Source organism: Bombus fervidus, chromosome 11 (assembly GCF_041682495.2).
Source record: "Bombus fervidus isolate BK054 chromosome 11, iyBomFerv1, whole genome shotgun sequence".
Lineage (NCBI taxonomy): Eukaryota > Metazoa > Arthropoda > Insecta > Hymenoptera > Apidae > Bombus > Bombus fervidus.
In genome coordinates, this window is record NC_091527.1 from 8,256,395 (window position 1) to 8,282,868 (window position 26,474).

General features: G+C 52.4%; 1 protein-coding gene across 3 annotated transcripts in view; it reads right to left on the reverse strand.

Moving 5' to 3' along the window:
- Nucleotides 1-7,129: 7,129 nt before the first annotated feature.
- The window catches only part of LOC139992348 (uncharacterized), a 31,727-nt gene continuing 12,382 nt past the window's right edge, over nucleotides 7,130-26,474 (reverse strand). For all 3 annotated transcript variants that reach the window (XM_072013120.1, XM_072013119.1, XM_072013121.1), the window contains exons 3-6: nucleotides 24,237-24,510; nucleotides 17,882-18,049; nucleotides 17,562-17,638; nucleotides 7,130-8,393 (exon numbers count right to left, since the gene is read on the reverse strand). In XM_072013120.1, coding sequence (XP_071869221.1) covers nucleotides 7,853-8,393; nucleotides 17,562-17,638; nucleotides 17,882-18,049; nucleotides 24,237-24,510 — 1,060 coding nt within the window. In that variant the 3' untranslated portion in view covers nucleotides 7,130-7,852. The remainder of the gene's footprint in view (nucleotides 8,394-17,561; nucleotides 17,639-17,881; nucleotides 18,050-24,236; nucleotides 24,511-26,474) is intronic.

Below are 26,474 nucleotides of genomic sequence, written 5' to 3' on the forward strand. Positions count from 1 at the left end.
CGACCGCTCGGCTACTCTCTTCGTTCCACCCGTTCTCCACCTTCTCGCCACTGTTTCCATCTCGTTCGTCCAAGAGCGGTAAGTACTACGGTCGCGCGTTTCTCCTTTCGTTTCTGTTGTGCGAACGCGTTCTCCGCCGGCGGAGAGGCCCGATCGCGACGTCTCTTTCTCTGGTTCGCACCGCTCGGTTTCGTGTTGCTTCTCTTTCGCCTGGTCCCCTTCTTTCTTCGCTCTCCTGCTCTCATTCATATTCATGCGTCGGTAATAGTCTGCCGCTTGGCCGCTGGCGGACATTACTACACTTCTTGCGCGCGTTCTCGCCACCGCGAGCCGCGGCCACCGCCACCGCCAGCCACCTCCTTCTCTTCTCGCTTTCTCTCCTTGTCCCACGCTCGGACCCTCCACACCTTTGCGTTTTCCGCTTTCGCGTTTTCAGTGGTTGCTATTCGAAAATTCATTTATTCATATACGAGAGAACGTCCCATTCCATTACGGATCAGAGTTACGATACTTTAGAAATTTTGTTCGACCTACAGCAGCACGGACGAGTATAGTACGATATAAACGCGGAATTTGCAAAAGCTATATAAAAACAGCGAAATCAACTTAACGGTTATAATCAACGACGCGTGGAATGGAAGTTTTCAAGGATTTGATAGGTTCGGAAAAGGGACCACGGAGTTTACGTATTTCAGTGCCGCGTATGCACGTCTCGTCGAACAGATCGGAGTAAAGCAAGTTAGTTCTGAAGTAACTTTGAGAGAAAGGTGGAGAGGAGCGGAAAGACGTAGAAGAAACATCGAGTCGTAGTATCGATTTGGTATATACGAGCGGTTAATTTTTCCGCAAATAAGTTCAAACAGAAGCATAAGATCGACGATGCGCCTTCGTTCTAGGAAACATAGACGAAGAGAGTTTCGAACAAGCTCGTAGCTACGATCGTTTTTTAACGTAGGACTTGCCAAACGATACGAATTTAAAAATGTCCTAATTATTATGCGTATTTAAAATTCATCGATAATTCAAGGAATTCGTTGCTGTCGTCGACGCGCCACAAATGTTTGGGTGCAACTGGAAAACAGCGAAAGATGGCGGTCTCCGATTCGATGACCGAATCTCACAGATAGACGGGGGAACACGCCCCGAACGAACGTTTTCACAGCTCGAAAGATGGACATTGTCCTTGGCAGAAAAGATGCAGAGTCCCGTCGACGCCGTTAACGTGGCGTGAAGTTATCCATGAAAAGACTATTTTCGGGATGTAAACTCTTAAATAGAGATCCTCCTTACCGGGCGACAACAACGAGACGCGCCCCGTGACAGGGTTGTCCCGACCATTTACGTCGAGTTAACGGTTCGTTACTGAATAGAAGACCTATGCTTTATCCAACGTTGAAAAGATGTTTGGCCTCGGCATGGAGAAATCATGGGTACCCGCAGGGACGTGCCCGTTTCATCGAAATTTAGGCACCGTCACGTTTCACCGAGTCGAGAACGCTGATGCGTCGTGTCTCCGAAGCGCTCATCTCCAGCTACGAATCTCTTTTCACGTTCCCGTGATCGATAGCACCGTTTCGAAGGGTCGAGCTTTCGTTCCATGAAAAATCCTACGAAATCGTGGGATGCGGTGGGACGCGAATTACACGAGCGGACGCACTCGAGAACGCTAATCGGACGATTTAGGTTAAAGTTGATGGAGTTCGGGGGGACGAAACGAGTCGAACGAACCTGGGTTCGTCGCGAGGAACACCCAGGGGGTCGATGGGGCGCCCAGGATGCGTGTCGAATCGAGGGGCGGTTTTTGTCACGTTGACCGCAGTCAAGAGTCAACATTCGGCACAGCAGGCGCGTTGTCCCAACAATCCCCCAACGATCCCCGAGGATCTCGACAATGCGCAGCTTCCTCCGTCCGACTCCGCGTCGCCTCTCGCGCTACGGGACACAAGTACGCGTAAACGAACAGCCTGGGAGAAGCGATCCGGCGTCGATCGTCCCTTCGACTTTTAGTTTGACTTTTAGCTCGACTTTTAGCGGAACGACGAGATCGTTGAAAGAGAAGCGGGTAGCAATTTCCGTGGCACGATATCCTCCGACGTGTTTCTCAGCGCGCGACGGAAGAGCAGTCACGCGAGGTGCGCGGGAGATCGCTCGATGGAGAGATATCGATCGGCGTCCATCGATCTAAATCGTCCATCTAAATGACGGATGGCGATCTCGCAGATCCGACGAAAGACGCACAGCGTCGTGGTAAAGCGCCTATGATACGACCGAGATTATTCTCGAAATCCCAGCGAGAGAAGATCGTCTTACCGGGTTGGACTTCCGCAAGGATTACCGGCGTAGGTAGCCTCCCTATTCCATGCGAGTTTCCTTATCGATTCGATTCCGAGAGGCTAATGTCGCCGAGCAAACGAACCAACGAACGGGACTCGTGCGTTGTATCCCGTGAATCGTCGGATTAATTTCCCATCTCATTTCAACGAATTGGACAAAAATCGTAGCGGTGAAACCTTTGTTGTTCAGACTTGGCCTTTACGAGTCGCGAATCGCTCAATTTCGACTCTTTCCAAAGAAACGTAGAAAATAGAGGAAAAGAGACGGAAAGATGGGGAAAGGGGAAGGTGAATACGAGAAAGGTTAATAAGGAGAAGTCGGTGACGAAGCATCGTCGAGGTCGTAGGTCGTAACAGGTAGAAAAGATATCCGTGGCTCGATTCATCTTGGTGGGGGTGGATTAGGTCAGAGCGACTGTAAATAAGGGCCGAAGCGGATAAAAAGGAGAATTTATGGTGAAAATGTTTGTAGGCATTCCCATGCTAGGTAAACCATCTCTCGTAGGCGAGGGTGGGCCATTGACGGTTTCGTTGAAAGTTTCATCCATAAATCCCGCTCGTATTGTCGGACTTTCAAGAGGAAACCCGCAATGCCATTGTGACACGCCTTACGGACTGCTGTAAATAATAACCGCCCCCTCGCCCTGCTTCTCGATCTCGAGATCGTGTTCCCCGCGACGTCTTCCCTCCCAAAACCAGCTCCGGCTCGCTTCTTTTTTCCTTCGTCTCCCCCGTGACGACTCGTGCTGCCTCCGCTCTCGCCTCTCCGTCCTTCTCTCTTTTTACACTTTTGCGCGAGTCCATCGAATCGCGAGTGTTTTTCTTCCAGTTGACCGATCGCGCGTGTTTCCTTTCGGATCGAATTTCGGGCGAAATAGGACTCGTTGAAAAACAACGTGTAGAGCGATAAGTAGAAAGAAGCCGGTACACGTTTTTTTTCAAAGTCGTGATCGCGAGTCGTGTTAATCGGTCGTGCGAACAACTGACTTGCCCTTTGTTCTTCGCGACTCGCAGATGCTTAACCAGTTGGAGAAAAAAAAAGAGAAAAAAAAGAAGATGGAAAGATCGCGTGTACTCGTGTACGGCTATGGGCGTCGAAACTCGAGCGGCGATTCACGAAAACGGTGATACACGTCTGGCGGTAAATTTACTGGGCGAAGTCGAAGCACGGTGACGCAAATTCGATCGACGATGATCGTTGCACGGCATCGGACAACCGTGAATTTGTAATCGATTGCGAATCGTGATCGCTTTTATAGCGCAACGCGACGCGCGTCGTATCCATCCCGATGATTCCGAGTAGAACAAACTCGGTGGTATCGTAGCTCGTAAACTTTACGGTAATATGGAAGCAATAAAATCTTATCGAAACATGGTGAAATCTCTTAACGCCCACGCTGTAATCGAACGTTTCCACCTTTCTATCGATAGTCGCGATCGTTTACAATTTTTCCCCCCGTCGCCTCGTCATCAGCCAACGTCTCGATCGAAGATTTGTCGAGGAAGCGGAAATCGCGCTACGACGTGCTCTCTCTCCTTTGTCTGTTCGACGAATGACCGTTGAAATGGGATCGAGAACGAGATCGAAAACGAGATCGAGAATGAGAACGAGTACGGGAACGTCGAAACGAGCGGACGATCGTAACTCGCGAGGAAGCAATAGGAGGCGCGTGAGAGAGGGAACGCGATAGGTTTGCGTCGACGAAGGAAGGCGCGTACGCTGGCGAAACCAAGAAAAAGGTAAGGAATCGGTAGCCACCCACGGAGACTCGCCGGTTTTCCTTTTCCTCTTCTTCCCGTGGTGTTTGCTACCGTCCCGTTGGCGTAGCCGTTTGCTCGGTCTCGTAATTTTCTCGATCGAGTCGTGGGTCGATTCGGAGAAAGCTAGGTTCGACCATCGCGCGTACCGTCGTAGTTTTCAGAAATCGTCGAGATATTAATGGGCGCGAGAAGAGGGGCAGGGGCAGGGGGGACAGTATGCTCATACGCGAGCTCGTTGGAAAGAGCGTCGGACTCGATCCGGACGGTCCCGCGCGTCGCTACTTACTGATATTTATTGCGGCCAGAAATGTGTACGGGCTGCCATAAATCTCCGCATTCACACGGAGTTCCTAATTTACATATTCTCCAGCGAGTCCCTCTCTTTCTCTCTCTCTTACCCTCTTTCTCCGTTTTCTCTCGTTCCCTGCTACGTTACCGCGCGCAACGGCCGCCCCTTTCTTTTTCTTCCGCTCCTTCTTTTGCGACGCGTCGTTTCGCGTCTACTCGTCGTGCCTCGGAATTTTCTTCTCTTGCTCGCTGACGTAGCACGAGTAAAGCGGTGCACCGAAGTTGCATCGTGAAAACGCCAGGCTATCGACGAGATGGCCCTTTTCGTCGCGTTAATCGTTGATCGTTGATGGACGAAGGAAGAAGGCCAGTGCTCCCTAATGGTACGTTAACCTTTACCATCGCTCGTTCGATCTCGATCCGACTTGCGCGACCAACTCGCTTATCTCGCGTCCCGAACGCTTCCACGCGAGTAATCGACTCTCCGTCTCTCTGCATCGCGTTTTCGTGGACGCGCGCGCCAGCGCAGTTCGCTGGCGTAAATTAAAGATTCGAACGGATCCGAGGCAGAATTACGAATGACGGACATCTGTCACTGAATTTCATTAAAATCCTTTCCACGTCCCGTGACATCCTCGGGGCTAGTCCTCGGCCCGGTTGAATGGTTGGATGGCTGCTTGCCTGCTGCCTGGATTCGTGCACCCGTGACTCATTCATTATTCATTCGCCCAATTCATCACGGCGACATCGTGGTACGGGCCATGGCGCGCCAGCAACGGGCCAATTTCGGTTTACGCTCGAGAGTAGAAGAGCATCGAGACGCGCCCTCGCGAAAATGGAACAACATCGGACCAAGAATTTTGCGACGTTCGATGTCCAAGGCGGAACGAGGCGTGGGAAATCGATTCTATTCGGCGAGATCGAATCCTGTACGCGTCATAACGTGCATCGATGCGTTCGAAGGATACGAACGGAGAAAGCCAAACTCGGTTCACGAGAGACCGCGATAGTGGGGGTGGTTATGAGGACGGCGGCGGCAATAGCGGTGGCAGCGTACTCGGAGGTGGTATTGGTGGTGGTGGTGGTGGTGATGGTGGTGGTGGTGATGGCAGTGGCGGGTGGAGCGTCTTCCCCGAGAGCCTCGTAAAATGGAAATCAATTACATCTACGCTTAACTACTTAAACTGGTTTCGCCACGGTCCTAAAGGCCGTTTACTCGTTGCGTGGGGATGAGCAACGCGTATGGTCGGTACACGCAGAGAACCGTCTGGAGTCCGTGTGGTTGAAGAAGCGAGGCCCGCGAAACAGGGTTCCTTCGTTTAGGAGCGACGAGGAACGGGATAAACGGCCACGTAGAGAGCAGCCGGTGAACACCGCTAGAGGCTTCATCTCCCCGCCCCCATCTCATCCTTCTCTTCCTTCTTTTCCTCCACCTCCCGTTCCACTCGTGCTCCGCCACCCCGTGCTCTCCATCTTCTGCCGCGCTTCTTCTTTTCGCTCTTCTCTTCTCTCCTTCGCCCCTTCTTCCCTTCTTCTCCTTCGTCGGTTTGCGGCGAGCCGCAGATCATTCGTATCAACATAATTACAAGCTTGGGAGCCGCCTCTCTGTTTCTCTCACCTCGCTCCACCCATCACGACGCAACACACGATCGCTTTCGCGCCCCGGTGAAACCTTTCTTTTCTTCTTTCGCTCCTTATCTTCCTGCTCGAACGCGTTGATTCCAACGCCGCTCCGATACACGATACACTTCGTGTCCTCCGATGATTTCGCGCGATACGCCGCTGCACACTCACCGGATGTTCCTTCGATTACGCGGAACAGCGAAATCTGCTTTCCCACGAGCCACGCTTCTTTCAACAGTCCGCTCCATTCTTTCCCTCCGTACGCGTTTCCTCGCAATCGCGCGTTAAACCACCGATGATATTTAAAGATGCTTGGAACACGGCCGGTAGTCGAGTCGAGCAACAAGCGTAGCCGAATCTCAACACCGTTCGCTTTTCAGGATCACTGCGAATGGAAAACAGGGACGATAACCGCGTTTCTCGACGAATCGTCCATAGCGAAGCAACATAAATTTGGCTGTATCTACTACTCGACCAAACTACCGGCCGTGTCTCAGCCAGCCTTCTTGTTTCGAAAGGCGACGTAACTTGAGGCGATATATGTATAGAGTGCGCGTAAATTATAGCGATGATACACAGCGACAGCGACGCATCGGAAGGTTATTTGCGATCCGGTGAGTGGCGATTCTCGTGTCGGTGGTAGGACGCGGCAGGCAAGGGATACGCGATACGCGAGACGAGACGTGCTTCTGGGTTCGGACGAGGGGTCGTGGGCCGTGAGTCGTGAGTCGCGAGGTGTTAGTCATGGAACGAATCGGCCTTAAAGTGGCTGCATCTAAAAATAATTGCTCGTTGACAGGCCGTGAAATGAATTTATTTAATTTCAGATAGGTATAACGGAATTACACGGCAGTTGGAGGTGCGATGAAGCCTGGCTGGCGTGACGAGCCACTCGATGAGCCGGCCACGACGTGCCTCGGGAAACGGTCGGTCTGCGCGCCGCGCCGTCGAGCATTCGCTTCGTGACGAATTTCCTCCGACCCGTTCGACACCGACGATCAGCTTTTACCAACGAAAATCCGTCCGTTCTTTCGGTCTCGCGGTGCATCGGCGGTCGCGTCGTTCCAAAGGAAATGGACGAGACGTCGCTCGTCTTTGGTAACGGAAAAATGAAAGAAGCTGTGTTAATGAAAATTCGTTTATTTGTATCCGTGCTACATCGTGAATACGTCGTTTACGCTACTCGCTACCACAAAAGATTTTATGTACAAAGATCACCGTCTCGAGTAAACACGCGTTAATACTATCGTGGTATATATTACAACTATAGCCGAGTCTATGTCCATTCTCCGTCGCTTTTCTTCCTTTCGCGTATCTTTCGACTCGGCGTATTTTATGTACAAATCGATCGGAATTGAGGAAGGAAGGAAGGGGGAATTTTTCCGGCGCACAGTCTACGCGAACCCTCCAGCTTCCCGAATTTAAAGACGGACAGTCTACCGGTTATATTACGCGTACACAGAGAGCAAACAAGTACAGGTCGTTTCTCTAAAGCTAACTTAAATAACACTGGACGAAGCGATGACGATCTCGGGATGCTTCCTCCTCGCACGTCGAGAGGACGAGAAACCGAACTGCGTGACGCCTGGCGTTCTGTACAAATCGACGAAACCCGCGCGTGCGATCATCCGTGCCATAACGTTTACGCGAACGTTTCCGGGCGTCGCAACAGAGCAGCGGTTTCCCCGATCGACGCGCAAAACCTTGGCTCGAGGATTTCTTCTTTGGCTGCACCGCGTTTACCACACCTTCCATCGGCTGTCCAAATCGTTTTGACGCGACCAACAGAACGAGTAGGCTGGCAGAACGCGTCGATATCGTTAAGGAAAAGTGTCGAAGGAGGATCGCTAATTGGGGGTGGATGGACGGGTTCTTAATGGCGGAGGCGTGCTTGCGGGTGGAGGATACGGGGTGTACCTGAGGGAGGCGGCGGTCGCGCTGGGAGGAGATCTTCGCGATATCATGGCGACGGGAGGTGGTGGTTGCCAAGGCCAGGGTAGGGCCGCGGGGTAGGGAAAAGACGCGGTAGTCGCCGCGGTCGGATACGGAGACGTTGTTCCGGTCGCCGGCCTAGTTCCCGGGTGCGTTTGGCCGACGGTTCCGTAAAGGAGCGCCGTCGACGGAGCGATCCACGGGGGCAAAGCGTGAGCCGAGCTCTCATGCTGCGACTGCTGTTGCTGTTGTTGTTGTTGATGCTGTTGCTGCTGCTGCTGCGACTGTTGATGGTGTTGTTGCTGATGTTGCTGAGCACCGAGGGCGGCGGCTGCCGCTGCCGCAGCCGCGGCTGCTGCCGCCGCGGCCGGAGACGACATCGCGAGATGCTCGTACAACCTGACCGGCGCCACGCCGCACCTCACCAACTGTTGCTCCATCAACTCCATCGGATCTCTGAAAACAGCCGAAAACCAACACGTGGAAGGGATTAGCCGAGAAAAATACATTTTTCCAAAAACGGACTAATTCCTATTTAAGTCGAAATCGATCCTATTCACGGACGGTCTCGAGCTATTTGCGATCGTAAGATTACTCCGATGCTGGAAGATCCGAACAGATTTTCATCGCGACGAGTCGTTAATAAGATGTATCTTAATGCGATCAAGCGTCGTTCGATGCATATCTGTCATAACAAAAGCATACTTTCGTTTCCTTGCTTGCTAGAGGATTGGCCCATATCGTCGATCGATAGCGCGCGTGACTCGCAGGTTACCTTACACAGAAACATATTACATGTGGCGTTAATAACGGCAACAAAACGCTTGCTTTCGTTCTCAGTCGTCTTCCGTAGGGGCTTTAGAAATTCTTTTATGCAGGTGTCGTACGGATCCCGTTTCGATCTAAGTACCTATAATATGGTAATTGAGCGAACGCGACATACGTTCCTCCGATTTGTAGTCACCTTGTCTGCTTTCGTGTCCTACGCATATGCTAGATCACAATCACGATCGTGTTCTTCGTAGCTCGAGAACGTTAACGCTGAGAAATAGGAGAAAAATCGTTGAATTTCTTTTCCCTTTCAAAGTTTTGAATAACACCATTAATGATCCTCCTCCGCTGTAGTTGGTTAACCTTAACGCGTGACCTCGTTTCGTACGTAATCCTTCGACTTCTCGTGTTGACTTCTTCAGAAGCGATCCGAGCTTTCCCGACCCCATTGCCACGCAACGTGTAATCGCGCCGACGATGTCGCCGATAACGTTGACTTTTCTTTCACTCTTGTCGACATTTCCAAGAAATTGGTTCTGGCCGTTGCTTTATGACACGCGCCTCTCTCTTTCTCGTTGTCGCGTTATCTTTAGCTTTGGCTCCGGTTCGAGTATCGTTAAAAGTAATTTTTGAGGTATAACGAACGAATATTGGCCCAACTATATGGCAGTCTATCCTTCCAAATAAATGAATTTCGTTCGGTCGCGATGTTCGCCGTGCGAACGCGGGCGTCGGCTCCGTCTTGCCGCTGAAAAGACAAAAGTCTCGCGATCGCCACGAGAAAACGCGAAGAGCGTGCGACTGGAAAACGAGGACGAGAAAGAACGAGACGGAGACGCGTTCTCGTGATTAACCGATCGACGTTATCGGCATTAAGTGGCATTTAGAGGGGAATGAATCGATGAGATTTCACGCGGATAAAGAGAGAAACGACGAACGAGATAAGCGGATAGAAGAGGAAGGTCCGTGGATAATTAAGACGACGCGACAGTTTCTCATTGACGTTCGCGGAGTTGGAGCCACGGCGGGGTAACGTGATGGATGATTTCGTGCATTAGACGCCAGCTTAATTAGGGTTAATTACGGCCGATTGTACGTTGGAAACGATCGGTCGCCGGTATTGGCAGGACGCTAACGAGCGAATTATTGGCTGGCCGCGGATCAAAATGTCTGGCATCTTCTTCGTGACGTTCGCGTGATATTCGCGATAATTAATGGTCAGTATCATTGCGAAGTCGTGCGCGCACGTTGCATAGTCATTTCCTACTTTCGTGATTACACGCGGGAGTGGTACGTAAACATCGTGCGATTATCGTTGGGACTATCTCGACGTGATTAAGACCTCATTGTGACCGCCGTGGACGACAACGAGACGCTTGGCTCCGATCGGCCGATAGCCGACTCTTTCGTTTCTCGTTGCCTCCGAGCAGGAAGGGATTTCCCATACTGAAAATCCAAAGGCCAACTTTTCGACATAGAAGGCTCTCTGTAGCTCGGCGGCCACCCGACGTGACCGACCCACCCGCGTTGATCTGGAGGAAAACGATCTCGGTGGCGAAGGACGGGGGCACGCGGTTCGGTAGGCTCGGGCCACCGTCGAGTGGCTAAAAGAAAACCCGACACCGGAGCAGCAATTCGTCGGATAATTTCACCGCGGCCTCCTCGACGATGATACCTCCTATCGATCATCCGGTGGTTCCTCGAAAGCTCGAGAAACCTCGGACCGTCTGGAGATTGTCTTTCACGCTGTCTCGTCCGGCGCCCCGTCATTCGCCCTGAATCGCCTCCGAGCCACACGGTCCTTCCCCTCCCCACCCCTCCAACCTCCCCGATCGAGTGTTGTTAATCCCGCGCAAGCTGCCTCGATCTCTCGTTGACGAGTCCAATCTGCTCCGTCGTTCGTCCAGCGGCTGTCGTAGACCGCTTTAAATCACCGGTTGAACCGTCACGCGACAGCTCCATCACGATCGGCGATCGAACCGAACGCGACGATCGAGAGACAACGCGAGTCGCAAGGACAGAGACCGGAAGAGAGAGATAAGAGAGAGGACGCGAACGCGGTGGTGCGCGTGTGTGTATAAATTGTATGAAAGGTCGGGGAAAAGGGCGAAACGAAAGAACGAAGCGAAGGAGATGCGAAGGGTGAAAGAGGGACGACGACTCCGGCGAGCGGTTGGTTCGCGAGTCTCGGTTACCAGCCGACTATAGCCTGCTTAACGCGTAACGCGACACCGAAGGACGCGGCGTTCGTAGGATCAGCTGGAAACTGTGGTCCGTAGCGAATTGTCGACCACCGCGGCGAAACGCCATCGGACGAACGATGCCAGCGAAATGGGATTTTCGAACGGGAGAAATCTCGAGCGTTTAGCCGCTACCGCGCCACGCAAGCGTAAACGCGCGTTCTAGACGAGACGCACCGTGCGGAGACGAACGGACGAACGAAGAGAGGGAAGCACGCAGGAAGGAAGAAAGAAGGAAGAGCGAAGGGATGGACGAAACGAGTCCCGGCTGAAAAAGGCGAAGGATTAGGGGGAAGGGGGCCCGGGGCTAATCGCCGTCCGCTCGAACGTGCGGGACCACACACCGCCGCGCCGCGTCCACGGCCATTCCTCTTCTCGTTCCTTTGAAATATCGCTGTCAAACGGCCGAACTCTATTAGTCGTCACGTACGATCGAATCCGAAGCTCGCCGATACCACTCGCACGCGGTATACGAGGAACGCGACTAGCGAGCGATCGGCGGAGCGAAGTCTGCGCCGCGAAGACGAGCGGCACGCCAGAGCAGAACGTCGCGTCGCAGCGACAGACGTAGACACGGGCGCGCGCGCGTGCGCACTACCAACGTTGCACCTGTGTACGCAAAGCGGAAATGACGCAGCAGAGAATCTCTATACGCATTAACCCTGGTTGCAATTCACGACGCGCTGTAGCCTCCCGGCCTTGAATTATATCCTTAATGTTTTCATAAAGCTTCCTTATGTACAGACAATAAAAGCCCTAATTACGGTTGTTGGCCAGGACGGGAGAGCGGCCGGAGGCGGTCGCCTATTACTATTCGTGCTATGCCGGCCCTCCTGTAATTGTTACACCGAGCAATAAATATTCCTCGTCGATCTGACGAGTCTGCGTTTTCCCCGTAATGGCGCGGTTACGCTCGAAACGTTCTAATTAGAGGCCACCGCTGTTACCCATTAAAGTGTCCACGACTACCGCGGCTACGCCCTTCGAACATGGCCGATCTATAAACAACGATCCGATACTCGGATCGGTTTTACCCAACGGATCGAGAACGTCGCTCGAAACGTAGCCGTGCGTGGTCGATCGTTTCCCGTGCATCGAGCATTCCTCGGTCATTTCCTTCGCTCTCCGCTATCCTTCGACCGAGCGAATCGTCACGACGCGACCAAAGGCCTACGAAGCTACGTGCGACGCGTATGCGTACGTAGGGTAAGAGAAAGTACGTCGTCGTTTCTCGCGCGATTTCAAGCGCGACCTCTCTCGCGAGGATAAGGTCGAAATGACGCTCGGCCGATCGAAGCGTTTCCGGTTGACGCGAGCGTGCTTTCGATTCCGCGTGAAACGCTTCGGCGTTTTAACGGAGCTCGCGATATTAGCGGAGCGCGCGCGGAGGGGATTCCATCGAACGGGGAGCCTGTTATTCTCCGCCTACCCCGAGGCTGACACAGGGCATTAGGTAAGTGGTAGATAATAATAGGTTACACCCCACTGATGGTCGAAGATAGTTCATCGAGCAACGCGGCTTCGTTCTCTCTCTCTCTCTCTCTCTCTCTCCCTATCTCTCTCTCCCTCTCTCTCTCTCTTTCTCTCTCTCTCTCTCTTTCTCTCTACTCGCCTCGGTTACTATCGCACGCATCCCATGAACGAAAATGACGTGGACGAGAGAAGCTCGGTCCTCGATCTCTCGGATCTCGGTCCTTCTCGATTCGCGCGAAACGTCGGGACGCGAAATCCGTGGTGGATCGATCGCAGCACGCACGAGAATACGCACGGTTTAAACGGGAAGAAAGACGGCGAATGGAATGCGTGAAAGGACGAAGCGTGCGCGGAGAGTGGTCGGAAAAGCGAGAGAAAAAGCGGAGGAACGGGAAGAGGAGGGAAGCCAGAGACGAACGGAGATGGGGAGAAAAAGAAGAAGGGTAAATGAGAAACGAGCGTGCGATCGCACTGAAATACGGGTAAGAAGATTCGAAAAGAAGTCGGGGCGAAACGGGTAGAGCGCGCGAGGAAGAGAAGAAAGAAAGGGAGAAATAGGCAGAGAAAGAGCGAGTGTAACAGTGAAGAAATTAATAGCCATAAAATATGAATAGAAATTAGCAGGTTCGGGGTGGCGTGACGCGTTTGCTCGCTCATTTCCTTTCGGCGCGTTGAAAAACAACAAAACAACGCAAAATACGGTCGAGCCTGTAATTTACCCGGCTGCCGCCGAGCGGTCCGACGCGCGATCGAGCCGGTTCTGTGTGAGTCACAGGTACGAGCCTTAACGGCGATCGTGTGCGTGCCCGACGATCGTACGTGGAAGCCGCGTACGGCGAGTAGCTCGCCAGTGTGAGTGATCTCTCGGCCGCTTTCGAGCGAGCGAAGATCGCGCGTACCGCTGCGAGGCCGACACTCTTTCGACTCCTCTCTCGGAGCTCGCAAGCCGGCCGCCCATCATCGTCGTCGCACGGTAGGTATGGAAGGTAATGATCCGGTAATGACCCTGACGCGTTGGATAGCCAGCCGATATACGGCGTCGGCCCAGCTAGTACGTACCGCTCCACTCGTTTCTTCGTCTTTCTCGATCGCCGATTTCTCCTCTCCCGTTTTCATTTCCATTTCTCACACCGTCTCTTGCTCCCGTTACTCCCACACCGCCGCCATCACATCGGCATCATCGAAACCTCCCCCCCCCCCAAAAAAAAAATCCCGACGATGCACGCCAAGACCTTTGTTTTCGCGTTTTAAACGGCGGTTATTAGCTCCGCGGCGTTCTTCGGCCACCGAACGAAGCTTCCCCGGTCCTTTCTTGTTTCGTCTGCGTCGCTCTCGCGCCGCGCGTTCGTCTTTCCGTCTTCGTCCGTCCCCATCTGGCAGTTTGGTAATGCGGCCGGCTAATGGGCCAGAGCGATGGAGGACTTTGGGTATCGGTTAGAGCTGTCCAAGTTGCCGAGGGTTGATGCTGCTAGTTCTGCCGGTGGACGCGAAACGGAGGAACGAGGCAGGGTGATCTTCCTCTCGCTCGAGGACGTCCGGGAGGCAGAGAGAGAAAAAGAGAGAGAGAGGGTCGAGCGCGCGCGAAACAGAGAAAAGGAGAGTGGAGAGTTTGCCAGAGGAAAAAGAGGAAGAAGAAGGCCAGAGCGGCAGCGGTAATGACAGGCCGTCCGCTCTCGAAGCTAATATAGATGAATGCCCTGCCCTCCTTGCCCTCCGGAACCAGCAGAGTGAAGAACGTGGAATCGCTCTCTTTCCCTTCTCTCCTCCTTCGTTGGCATCCTCGCCGACATCGTCCACCGACCCTCCTCCTCCTCCTCCTCCTTTTCGCTTCTTTTCGACTTTCGGCTTTCGGCTTTCCGCTTTCGGCAAACGACGAGGAATCAACGGTTCGCCGATTTCGCCCCTTTCGTCGAGGATCCGGCGCCGAAAGCCGAGGCAACGCGAGAAAACGAACAAAGGACCGTTCTTTCAGCGAGATTCGATTCTCCCGTGCACCGAGCGAATCTCGCTCGTTCTTCGTTTCGCTTTTCCACGCGACGTTTCCCCCAATCTCGTCGAGACGTACGGGTTGCCGCGGTACGGCGCGTTCCCCCGGCGAGCGAATCGGTGTCTCGCGTTTATACGTTCGAACGTTTTTCACGAACGTCTCGATGCCCCGACGTTCGAGCAATTTCGAGTTTCACGCGGCAGCTGGCCGTAAATTTGGACCTGCGAGGCAAGGTCAGTCGGAGCGAGACGAGACGAGACGAGACGAGAAGAGAAGAGACGAAAGGCGGCAGCGCGGTGAAGCCGAGGACGAGGCGAGACTCGGCACGGCACAGCCACGTTTTTATAAATGGTTCTTAAATTTTCACAGTTACCGTAATATCTTTATAAGAACGATTTCGGAGGTTTTTGCGGCCACGTATGCGAACGCGGCCACGATGATGGTGGTGGTGGCGGCGGCGGTGGCGGCGGCAGCGACGGCGGCAGCGACGACGGAGAAAGAGGATCGGGGTTTTGCGGCAGGAGGGAAGCAGGAAAGAGGAAGAGCGAATTGGAAAAGGGAGAAGAGCGAGGGATGAGAGCGAGGGTGAGAGAAAGAGACGAAGAAGAGAGTACGAAGGTGAGAGCGAGGGTGAGGACGAGGCCGAGGGTGTGAGAAGGAGAGAGGGGTGAAAGGGCCGAAGGGGCATCTATCTATCAGCGGCGGCGTGAAGTGGGCGGGAGCATGCGCCGTATTGCCCCGTACGGCCGCTCTCTCATTAACTCTGGACGCCGCCAGAGCCGCATCCGTGCAGCCGAACACGACTGCCGCGAACCGCCGTGCCACGCCGCGCCGAGACGAGCGTTTTTCTCTTTCGTATAGCACGAATTCTTTCTTGTCGAGCGCTCGTGCGCGATTCCAAATCACGCGAATGTCGCCAACCGTTTGCCGATTTTATCTCGCTTGCTCGATCACCGCCGTTGACGACAACGACGGCGACGGCGACGGCGACGGTGATGACTTTTCTCGCGACGTTCGCGACGAAAGGACGTTTTCTCAGAAAATTGGCAATTTCGATCGCGTCCGAGATGCTATCGCGATCGCGTTAGGAAGGGTAAAGTCTAAACGGTGGTGAGACGAACGATGGAATGACGGGGCAAGATTTTTCGTGATCTCGGTTAGGCAGGTGCTGATTTGAGGAGGGTCGCGTTAGAGCAGACTGTGATTTTCAAACGATCGTCCTCTCCAAACTGCCGTGTCATTAAAGCGTGGTCGATCGACCAAGCACGAGTCCGTCGCTCTTTCTCCCAGGGAGAATTCGTTCGTGGTATCGGCGATAAGTCGACGAGTTTCGAGAAAGACACCACGGGACACGGTTGTCCAACAGGTTCGACGTTTCGTTGATCCCGTCTCTTCGGTTTGACGTTTACGAAAAATTTCCAAACGCTCGAAACACGCCCTTCCATTCTCGGAAGCGCATCGAAGATCGCGTCGAACGCATTAGCGGAGAGAAGGACTTTCCGGTTGAGCCTCGACACGCCTCCGATTTGCACGTGATTACCGGCGAGCTGCGCCGCGCCCGACCGTACGCTGGTCCCGAGAGAACGAGAATTCCTGTCAGGCATACGGTTCTCTCGTGACTCGTCGCTCCAAACTCCGTGCTTTGTCCGCGTTTTCGATTCTCGTCCGCGACCCGTCCACCTCATTTTCCCACCTCGTCCTCGAGATCCGAAACGTCGCGACGCTGCCGATTCGATCGCGTCCCTCTGCAAATCTGCACGGCGATAATACCGGTAACGACTCTTCTAATTAGATCGGCGCGTTCTCCCCGGCCCTAAAATCTTTTAATCGTTGCTCCATTACGAGCGAACAAATTATTTAATCGCATCGTTTGCACGAACCCCGAAGCAGGTGTTTGGCAGACGGCGGCCGCGACGCGTTGCCGATGCGATCTCCGGCGATGCGATGCGATGCGATGCGATGCGATGCGAACCAACGCGAGGAAAAAATGAATATGTAAGTACGGCTAAGTGAGTGCGTTCAGGGCTCGATATCGTTTTTGCGAGGCGAAAGCACGAGTGTTGGGAAGGAGCGTGCTGCCGGAGACAAGACGACTTTATTGAGTAGTCGTTATCGATTCTCCGGTACACACTGACGCGCGTCTGCACCTAACACGTTTGCTCGCACACGCCAGTGCATCGTACACACGGTATACACACGGTATACGCACGGTAGGCCATTTGCATAAAACCTTTGCGAGCGCGATCCGGATATCGGTAGAGCCAGAGTTTAACGATTCGGTGGGCGTAGTTTCAGGCAAGTAGTCGCGTCGTTCGTACTCGTTAATCGAACGTAAACGATCCGAATAATCGTTTTAATCGGCGGAGAGAAGTTTTCCAGTCGCGTAACGGCCCGGCGCAGCGACGCGTCCATTCCCAAGTCGGAAAGTTCTCGTGGAATATCCTGGAATTTCGGAGATGTGGGGGGGAATCGTCGAAAGGGATATCGAGAGTGTGCGTGCATACGAAGAAAGAGAGGAAACGCAGGAGCGGAGAGGGGAACGAAGGAAGGGAACGACAGAACAGCGAGGAAATTGCAATTAATCGAGATCGTTTGTTTGCCAACGAACGTAATGTCCGATAACGACGTAGCGTCCATCTGTCAAGATTAATGGTAACGCCGGTTATTGGAACGTTACTTTGTCGCTGTTAACGATAATCCTTTGACGCGGCGCATGGCCGGTGAAAAAGTTCTTTTCTGTCACGCATGTATCCGCCCCGGCCGTAAACGCGGAGAGGAGAGAAGGTGAGCGAGTGCGAGTGCGAGTGCGAGTGCGAGTGCAGGTGCGTCGTCGTTCATGTAGATAGATGATCACGGATAACTGGAAATCGAGCGTCCGTGAGCACGCTTATTCTGGATCAAACGCGCCTCTCCTTCGACATTTAGCGTTGTATAAATTTCCACTTTTAACGAGATCTAAAAGATCGCGCGATAATTCGGCCGGCACGATGATTAAGGTGCCGACGTTATAATGGCGCGTAATGATCGCTTCGCTCGCACGGCACGGCACCGTACCGCACGGCCGCGGCTCGAAATATGCGCGAAACGAATCGATCCACCATGCTGGATTGGCAAACGTAAGTACGACACGTTCGGTGCGTGTGTTCTACCTACCGATCGAAATCCGTCAGTCTCGACGAGTCTCGGAAACCTTTGGCGAACGGATTGCTGTCGATCTTCAGCTTGGTTATCTGCAACATTATCGGTTCACGCTGGGTAATTACCGACTCTCATTTGGAATCGCGCGTTCGTAACCGCGAAGAAACTGGACTAATTTCGTGATAAAAAGGTAGGCCGCGTTCGCCGTGGCGCTTTACGGCTGTCGGAGAGCAACGGCGCGTGTTACGAAATTAGTCGAGTTTCTGATCGAATCGAGTAACGTCTCGCGTATAATACCTAGCTCGTATACGTAACTAGTATCCACGTATACTCACCAACTGATTCTGGTAGGCAGTCACCGCGGTGAAAATTGCTTCGGGGAATATGAACGTTTTGTGCTCCTCCTTCTGAAGATCGGTTATACGAAGATTGTTGTCGTCCGTTTGTCGACAGCGTACCAAATGTATCCTCGGTTGATATCTGTGCATCGAATTCAAAACGATCTGAAAATAGAAGAGGAAAACGCTGAGAGCGGCGAGGATACGCGCGATGATTTATAAAGTCTTAATTAACGTCTCGGAAATAACTGGAAGCGTCGTATAAATCCTGTTTGCGTTTCGAACGTTAATAGGCGACGACGGCTGGTAAGTTTTATAAACGGCCACGCGTTTGCCCGTCATCTTTCTCGCCACTTTATCACTTATCACTTATCTAATAACCGATAGCAGGGCGGAAATTATATCGCGAGAATCCCGCGCTACGTCCAGAGAACACGGTTTCATTTTCTAATCGACCTCGCGATACCTACGACTTTCGCAACAGGTACCGATTCAATAAGGTAATTCCAACGAATCTAAATCAACCGAGACCGCGATTAGATCGCTAGGAGTCGCGTTCGCGCGCTCGTCCCTTTCAACCAGCCCCTCCACCAAATTTCCATCGTGCGTCGATAGCAAGCGTTAACGTTAACGGTATACCGGTCGATCCGCCGCGCACCTTGTAATTTCAACTTTTAGCGACGCGTCTATCATTTCCGTGCGAGCAACTTTAACATTAGCCCGGGAACACCGTGTTACAGCCGATGGAATCGGAGAACTTGCGTATCGATTTCCTGTCTCGAACAATGTGCCACGATGAAACAAGTTTCTCGCGTAGATATCGCGCAAACCCGCGCCTGCGGAATGCTCTACTCCAGATACATCAACGTTGACACGATCGCGACGTTCGCGCAAAACGCTCGCTCGAATTTTCCACGTACGTCTACAACTTCTTTCGACCTACGTGGACGCTTACGCGCATTCCGCTTTCCCTCGATCTCGTCTAATCGATAGTCTCGTGGTCGGTGGACTCGAATCGCGCGGTTCGTTTCACGCTCGCGCTCTTCGCCCCTTTGCTTTTCTCCTATGGCCCCGTTTCCCTTCGAGTTGCCCCGGCAAAAGCACGCGCTTAAATCGTGTCGCTGCTTCTCGTTAACAATAAGAGTGTGGAACGTCGCGCGTTATGGTATCGTACAACGCACGGGGATGCGATATTAAACGGGATTTTTATTAGCGACCAGATTATCGTTGAAAATATATCCGGGATATCTGCGGCTGGCATCGCGCGTTGACGCGCCACCAGACACTCCCCGACCCGACGCGGCGCGGCGCGGTGCGACGCGAAGCGCAGCGGCTACGCCAGACACCGGCAGCGCGAAAAACGAAATTCCTCGTTTAGGCGACAGGCTGTCCTCGAAGCGCGTTGTCGCGTCGTTCGGTGTGACGATCGAGCGAACGTCTTAATTTTCGGTAAACGGTCGAGCGCCACGAGGGTTGCATTTCCACGGAACGCGACGAGAAAATCCTTTTTACGCACCGGCGATACGTTAACGTCGCGTTAACTTCACCGCTTTACGATTACGAGTATTTTCTCGCCGACGGAATAGCAATTTTAGACGCGCGATATCGTCGTTACCAGAGATTATTAAGGATGCGCGACGTACCCTTACGTTTACGTTACTCCGATAAATGGAAATTGTCGCGGTAAATAGCAGTCGGTACACACCGATTATACGCTAATCGCGTATACTCGAGAAACCGAATCCAATCCACTCTCATCGTCGGACGCACGCAATTTGCATCTAGCGATTTATCAAACAACGCGGCATCCATGTAATGTACGTTGATAGCGGTATTACATGTGCGATTTATAGTCGTTTTTCTCCTTGCACGGGCTCGCTCGACCACGATACCCGTCGACGACCGATAGCTGTCGGTCGAGAACGAACGATCGACGCTCGCTGGCTCGCGGCCGCGGTCGGTCCCAATGGAAATGTCCTCGGAACATTTCGTTACTTAATCCGGCAGCAGGGACGGCTCGTTTCTCGCTCGTAATTTATTTTTATAACGCAACGGTATACCATGAAATTAATATCCCCGTGTTGGCCACGAACCGTTTCCTTCTCTTTCGCAACGCTGCTTTACGTGAATATTTATTTTCAGCGGCGTTGCATCGATATCTTTCCGCTTTACCGAATTATCGCGTCCCTCGTATTGTCAAATTGCAACGCGTTTACAAACATTCTGCCTAAACACGCGACAGGCAAACATCCGTTCGCTCGAATTTCAACGCGAATCCGGCCTGTTGCGACATCGATAAAGGAAACAATACGAACGCGATTCGTGTAAGCGTGTATATATTTGCAAAGGCAGAGAGAGGTCGTTGTTAATATCCCGGCGCGGCGTTGTGATTTACGATTATGCAATAGCTTATAAATTTTTCATTCGTCGCGTCGTCGCGCGATGGTGCAAGGACGAATGTTAAACGAGCAACGTTATATTCTCGATATCGCACCGCGCGACGTCCTCCCGTCTCCTTCGGGTGCAAGATTGTGTTCTCTCGATGAAGCAGAGAAAAAGGAAAAGGTCTCGAATTTAATTCGAGTCCGGATAACGAGTACGGCGGCGCGGCGCGGCCCCGTGGACCGAACCGTAGGTTTCCAAGCGGGCAACTTTATGCCCGTACGATTATAGGTGTCTGGGATCCTGGGGTGCCCCTATCCGTTTTCTCTGCACCGTTGGATAGTGGGACACCCCACTGCAACCTGTCAGAACTCCAATTTGCTCTACTCTGTTCGCTCGACTGTTCGTGTGGATGCCACCGAACGTACACCGATTTCTTCGTAACAGTGTGTGTTCGCGCGACCGACGCACCGCATCTATTTTATGCCGATTTCTAATTCCCTCGTTTTTGACAATCGTTTCGAAACGCGTTATCCCTTTTCTTCCCTTCTTCTCCTCCGATTTTCTTCTCTCTTCATCGAGCTGAAAGAGCAACCAGCGCGAATTTCCACCCGGACGAATTACGCGTAACGCGGCGTGCTACGCACGCGTAGAACAACGAGACGCGAATAAAATAATTCAACGTATCGACCCTTCCTGTCTTTCTTCCGTCAGCCCTCTCGCCTTGCTGGATTTCTACTTAGAGGCACGAAACTTAATACCTGACGTCAGCCAAAAGGACATTGCGCGCATGATCGTGAGAATCGTCGGTTTGCAAGGACCGTGTACGGGGCACGTCTTGCAACGTACTTTGCCTATTTTTATCCGAGCCCGATAACGCGACTTGCCGATCCAGACATCGGAAGATTAGTCTAATTTTATTAGAGAGATGAAAACGATTTACTCCGTTACGAAGTAGCAACGTCGATGATAATGAGCTTTACGGTTTCATCGAATATACTCGTATTAGTCGCGCCTTGCTATTATATCTGCCGTTTAGTCAATTACATCATAAATTCCAATTGGATATTCGCTATCTCCTCGTTCGATGTATCATAAATCATTTTTAATCTCAACATTACGGCTGACTAAAGCTTCCTGGTATCCGCGGCGCTAAAAGCGCGCCGTGTTAAGAAATTATTAATATCTTTTGATGCCGATGCTCGTCCCGTTCTCGTGATCGTTGTAGCGACGCGAAATATTTCTCCCGATGGTATTAACGTCGATCACACGGTAGAAACGGAACGGAACCGTGTCGCTTTCAGTTCGTTACGTATTTGGAAGGGAAATGTCAAAAGCGCGCCTCGACCCAGACCACGATGACAAGACGCAAGAATTCGACGGTCAGATTTTTGCTGCCGTTTTTTGTCCGAGTCACGGATCCTCGATCGGAGAAAAAAGAAACGAGAGAAAAATAAAAACAGAGAAAAAGAGAAGGAGAGAAGCAAAGTCGAAACTCGATCTCTTTGCGCGTTCTGTTCGACTTTGTCGTCCCGGTCGTCCCAAAAATCGTCGCAGTTGCCGAGCGTAGGAGCGCACGGTGTACCGTTTCCACGGTAATTTAGATTTAAACTGGAGAAAAATATCGGTGGATCGGCAGACCGGAGAGCCAGGCATTGGGGAATAGTAGCGGGAGAGGCGCGCGGCAACGTATCTCCCTACAGGTATCGTACAAGACGACTCGTCGTCGCAGGTGGATGCTTGCTTTTGGACCACCGTGTAGTAGCCAACACGCAGGCGGGGGTCTTATAATATCGCGTCATACGAAACGATGAAATAGTGGCCGTAGCGAAGGAATGTTCCCTACCACTTGAGTCGTCGAGTTGAGAGTTGACTGGCGTTGCGTGGCTCTCCCAGCTCTCCCGGCTCTCCTGGCTCGACTCCGCTCACCACGACTGCTTTTAACCGGTGTGTCTGTTCCTCGACACTCGCCTGCCTAGCCTTTTTTCCTTCTCTTTCTTTCTTTCTTTCTTTCTTTCTTTCTTTCTTCCTTCCTTTCCTTCCTTCTTTTAGCCCGCTTCTTTCCTTCGCTCTTGCTCTCTACCATGCTTTACATGTATATTCACCTACGTACGCCTATCCTTTATGCGCCAAGGTTTCTCGCGTACACGCGCGTCTCTGCTGAAAAATGCATTTCTGGAGATGCACGTGTCGCTACAATGCGACACAGCGGTAGTACGACGCTACATGTACGAGTACGTAACACGGCGCGTAACGCGTGTTCGAAGAACGACGATACCCCGTCGAATTCGTGGTTGCAGTCTCTCTCTCTCACTCTCTCTCTCTCTCTCGCTCTCTCGCTCTGGAAGAATTCGCGGTGCAGAACGTGTAATGGATGAAACGACCGTCAGGTAAATAGGCAGGTATAGCGAGAACGTCGCAAAACGGAATCGTTCATTGCCGTAAAACGTCGGTGTTAACGAACGTCTAATTAGTGTAGATGGATGCAGATGTGTGTTCGTCCGGTGCGCAACCACACCGATCGTTCCAGGCTGTCGAGAAGGAAACGTAGTCGTGCTGCTTTCAGGGATACTGACTGTACGCCAACTTGGAAATGTCGATGCGCGATATCGCGGACAGATAAGGATCGGAACGGAACATTTCGGTACGAACCGGAACGTAACACGGATCAGCGAAGGTATACGCGCGCACGAAAGCGAAAGAAAGTGTCGGGAAGCGAGCGCGCGAGGTTGTCGAGGTGGAGGAGGCGCGCGCGAGAGACGGGAACAGGCTGGCGGAGAGAGATTCAAAAGGTGCTCAACAGGCCAGGCGTGGGCTACTCGTGATCATCATGACAAAAGCTCCGGGCAAACATCCATTCAATTTATTAGCTTATAGGCATGCCGTCGTGCCTACTATACACACCACCTACGACAGACACTACCACCAACCGCCTATAATGCTCGTAACATTATGGCCAGTCCGCGAGTGGACGGTTCGCGCGACCCTCGTTTGCTTCTCGCCTCTCCCCGGATCTACGCTCTTTTCCCGCGTTACTCTCTTTTCGCCATACAGTTATACTTTTTACGATGTTAACCTCCTATGCTTACGATACTTCTGCGAGCCCCAAAGAAACGCAGTCGGCTCTGCTACCACCTAGCCACCGACGCCTTTCCGAATCACTGTTTTTATCGACCCGCGAAATTTCCAGCGTCTCGTCTTTCCGACCCGTTTGCAATTGGCGCGCGATGTCCAATACACGGCGAAAAGGAAACAGATTTGTCGAGCATCGAGATCGATCTACGCGATTACGACAAGAACGAAGACGACGACGACGAAGACGACGACGACGACGACGGAATATTACGTTTCACGTGCTAGCAGCATCGACGCCCACGATTAACGAGCAGTGTTGACGATAACGCCACGCCTACGTGCCCGGTAACGTCGCGTATCCGTTTTACGAGGCCATTTTCGGTGCGCGCGAACGTCCGAAATCTCGTCAACGACGTCTTCGATGCCTCGAAGCAGAGCGAAACTGCGCGATTCTACCGGTGAAAAATGACACTGTAATCCGTGAGCATTGTCGACGTCGTTGGCACTGGTCGTTCGTTAAATCTTCCGTCTTATTCTCGGGCAACGTATGCATACGTCCCGCGATCCGATCACCGGTTCACCACGTTCGAAGAAACCCGCGAATGTGTGAATTTGGCGATAAATAACGCGAATGTCTGGCTAGTTTGGGTCGCCGCGCGATCTCGCAGAATCTGGTCGACCGAAGCAAACGTCGTGGCCGCCCCGTTCCCGGTCCGGTCCGACCCGCGAACCCGACGAACTTCGTTCGAATTTCACAGTCGTAAAAATGCGAAGCGCGCTCGTCAAAACACAGAGGTAGATTGTTCTCCCGAGATCGATATTTGACCCACGTGCATACCAGCTTTACGAGGGTGCGCGAACAACCGATCACGCGGTTGCTCGCGAACTTTCTTACCTGGCCGTGCTTGTCCATGTCGTTGTTCGTCAGCTTGACCTTTTCGAACGAGACCACCTGCTTTCGTAGCTGATCCCCGGTAAACGGTGAGTCCGGGTGAACGTAGAGCCGCGCCGGCGCCGGTGGATCCGCTTTCCCCGCGACCAACCAACAGCTTCGATGGTACGCGTATCGGTATCGTTTGTTGTCCACTGGCACGATGTCCATCAACACCGCGTACCTGCCTTCCGATTTTAATCCGCTGAACGATACACGACAGGTCGGGAACATTCGTCTGAAAAAAAAAAACCAACGAACGTTTTTTGCTTATCTCGGTCATCGACGTTCGAAAAGAGAACCGTGCGCACGCCTAATCGCAACTATGTACATAGTTACAGGCACTACGCTGAAGTTGCCGATCGTTCTCTTGTTCTTGCGATCTCGTTCGATAGAAAATTCGACGTTTAACCTCGACTAAATGGAAAACCGCGGCTGAACCGCAGATAATAACTGACCGATCGCGAAAAGGATACAAAAAAAGCATAAAAAGAAAAAACGAGAAAAAATGTATATGATCGACGAACCGTATCAAAGCGTTTGCGCAACGAGAACCGCGCGTTCGTGAAGTTGTGAAAACACGCAGAGGAAAGAGCGACGACGCGTCCGGAGGTTCCTGGCACGACCGATTCTCGTTGGAAGCGTGTGGTGAGTTCTCGAGTTAGAAAGCAACGTAGAGGCGCGTCTAACTAGTCGGTTTGATTGAAAGGAGCGCCCGCAGGCCTTTCAAGCTTCGTTACGAGCGAGTCACCCTTGAACCTCGTTATATGCAGTCAACTTTTCAACACCTCCAGCGTCGAGGCGCACGCGTCGGACAGATGCGCGCGTGTTCGTTGACGTAGCTTCGATCGGCGGCCAAGTGCAGCGACGTTTCTAAACCGTTCGTTACGCTTCTCGAGGAACAACCGTGAGGTCGCTTTTGGATCTTTACCAGATTCGTCGTCCTCGCACGAGCAAAAGATGAATTCGTCCCGACGTGCCGACCAATTCACCGAGTGTCCTGGACCGTGTAATCCACAGAACAGAGTATGTCGAAGAACCTGCGTTGAAAACGTCATGTCGATTTTAGAGGAACTTCCTCCGTGCGTTCGTTCGAGGCTCCGCAAAGAAGATTTGTTTTCGATCTTCGCGAACGATCAAGAGTCGGAAGCAGCGCCGGTTGGTGACGATCAGTCGATGAAATTGATACAGAACGTTTGCTCGAAAACGGCGCGAAAATGGAAAAAGGAATCGTCACCGACGATCGCCGCTGCTGGTAGATCGGACGGTGGAAGAACGATGCGAGATCAGAGCACGGACGATACGTGCCTTCCGCGAACCAAGCAAGAGGAAACAACGCAGACGATGGAGGAGAAACAGATCCAAACTACGGAAGAAATTATCTGCGAAGTAACGTCGAGATACAGGTCGATCTCCGCGGGAACCGACAGCCTTCGGCAACGCATCCAAGACGCGTCGATTCTAGTTCGAAGTATCGCCAGACGTGGAATACGCGTATTTCCATCGACGAGTCCGTGCTCCTGTCGTTTGATCAACACTACGGTCTACGTCGTCTTGCTCCTTTCGTTGGCGATATTCGCGAGACACAGCACGACTTATCAAATCTTTTTGTCCAGTCAAATTTGCGGAATCCTCGCTATTCTAAGCTGGAGATTATCCGGAACCGTGCCGTTGTAATATCCTTTCCCGTTTTTTGCTCGTCGAACGAAGCGTCCTCCTTTCACACGGAACCGCTGAAAGATGCAACAGCAACAACGAGCAGCGTTTTCAAAGTCGATCGGCGATTTAACAACGACCGCGTTGAAAGCCACGAGAATGCGACAAATCGTACGCGTTCGTTGAAAGACGGTCGATCGGACGGAGCCTCGAGACCGCAAACGCCGCAATTGCCTCAAAGTCGCCAACCGCAAAGATCGATTCACCGATGAACGAGCTTTCTCTATGCTTCTTCCACTACGATGTATTCTTTGGAACGATCACGATAACGATGCGGGACGGTCGCGCGAGATCCTACTCTTTCGTCCGGTTCATCTCAAAAGTGGATCTCGTTAGACATCTCTTCAATGGTTACCGATGGACTTTCAGGCTCGGGAATTCGCGGAGCACGCGACTCGCTACCGAAGAATCGACCGCTTGATCAGGAAAACGAACGACGACACGATCACCGTTTTGCCGCCTTCGATCGTTCGCAGCCACCCCCTT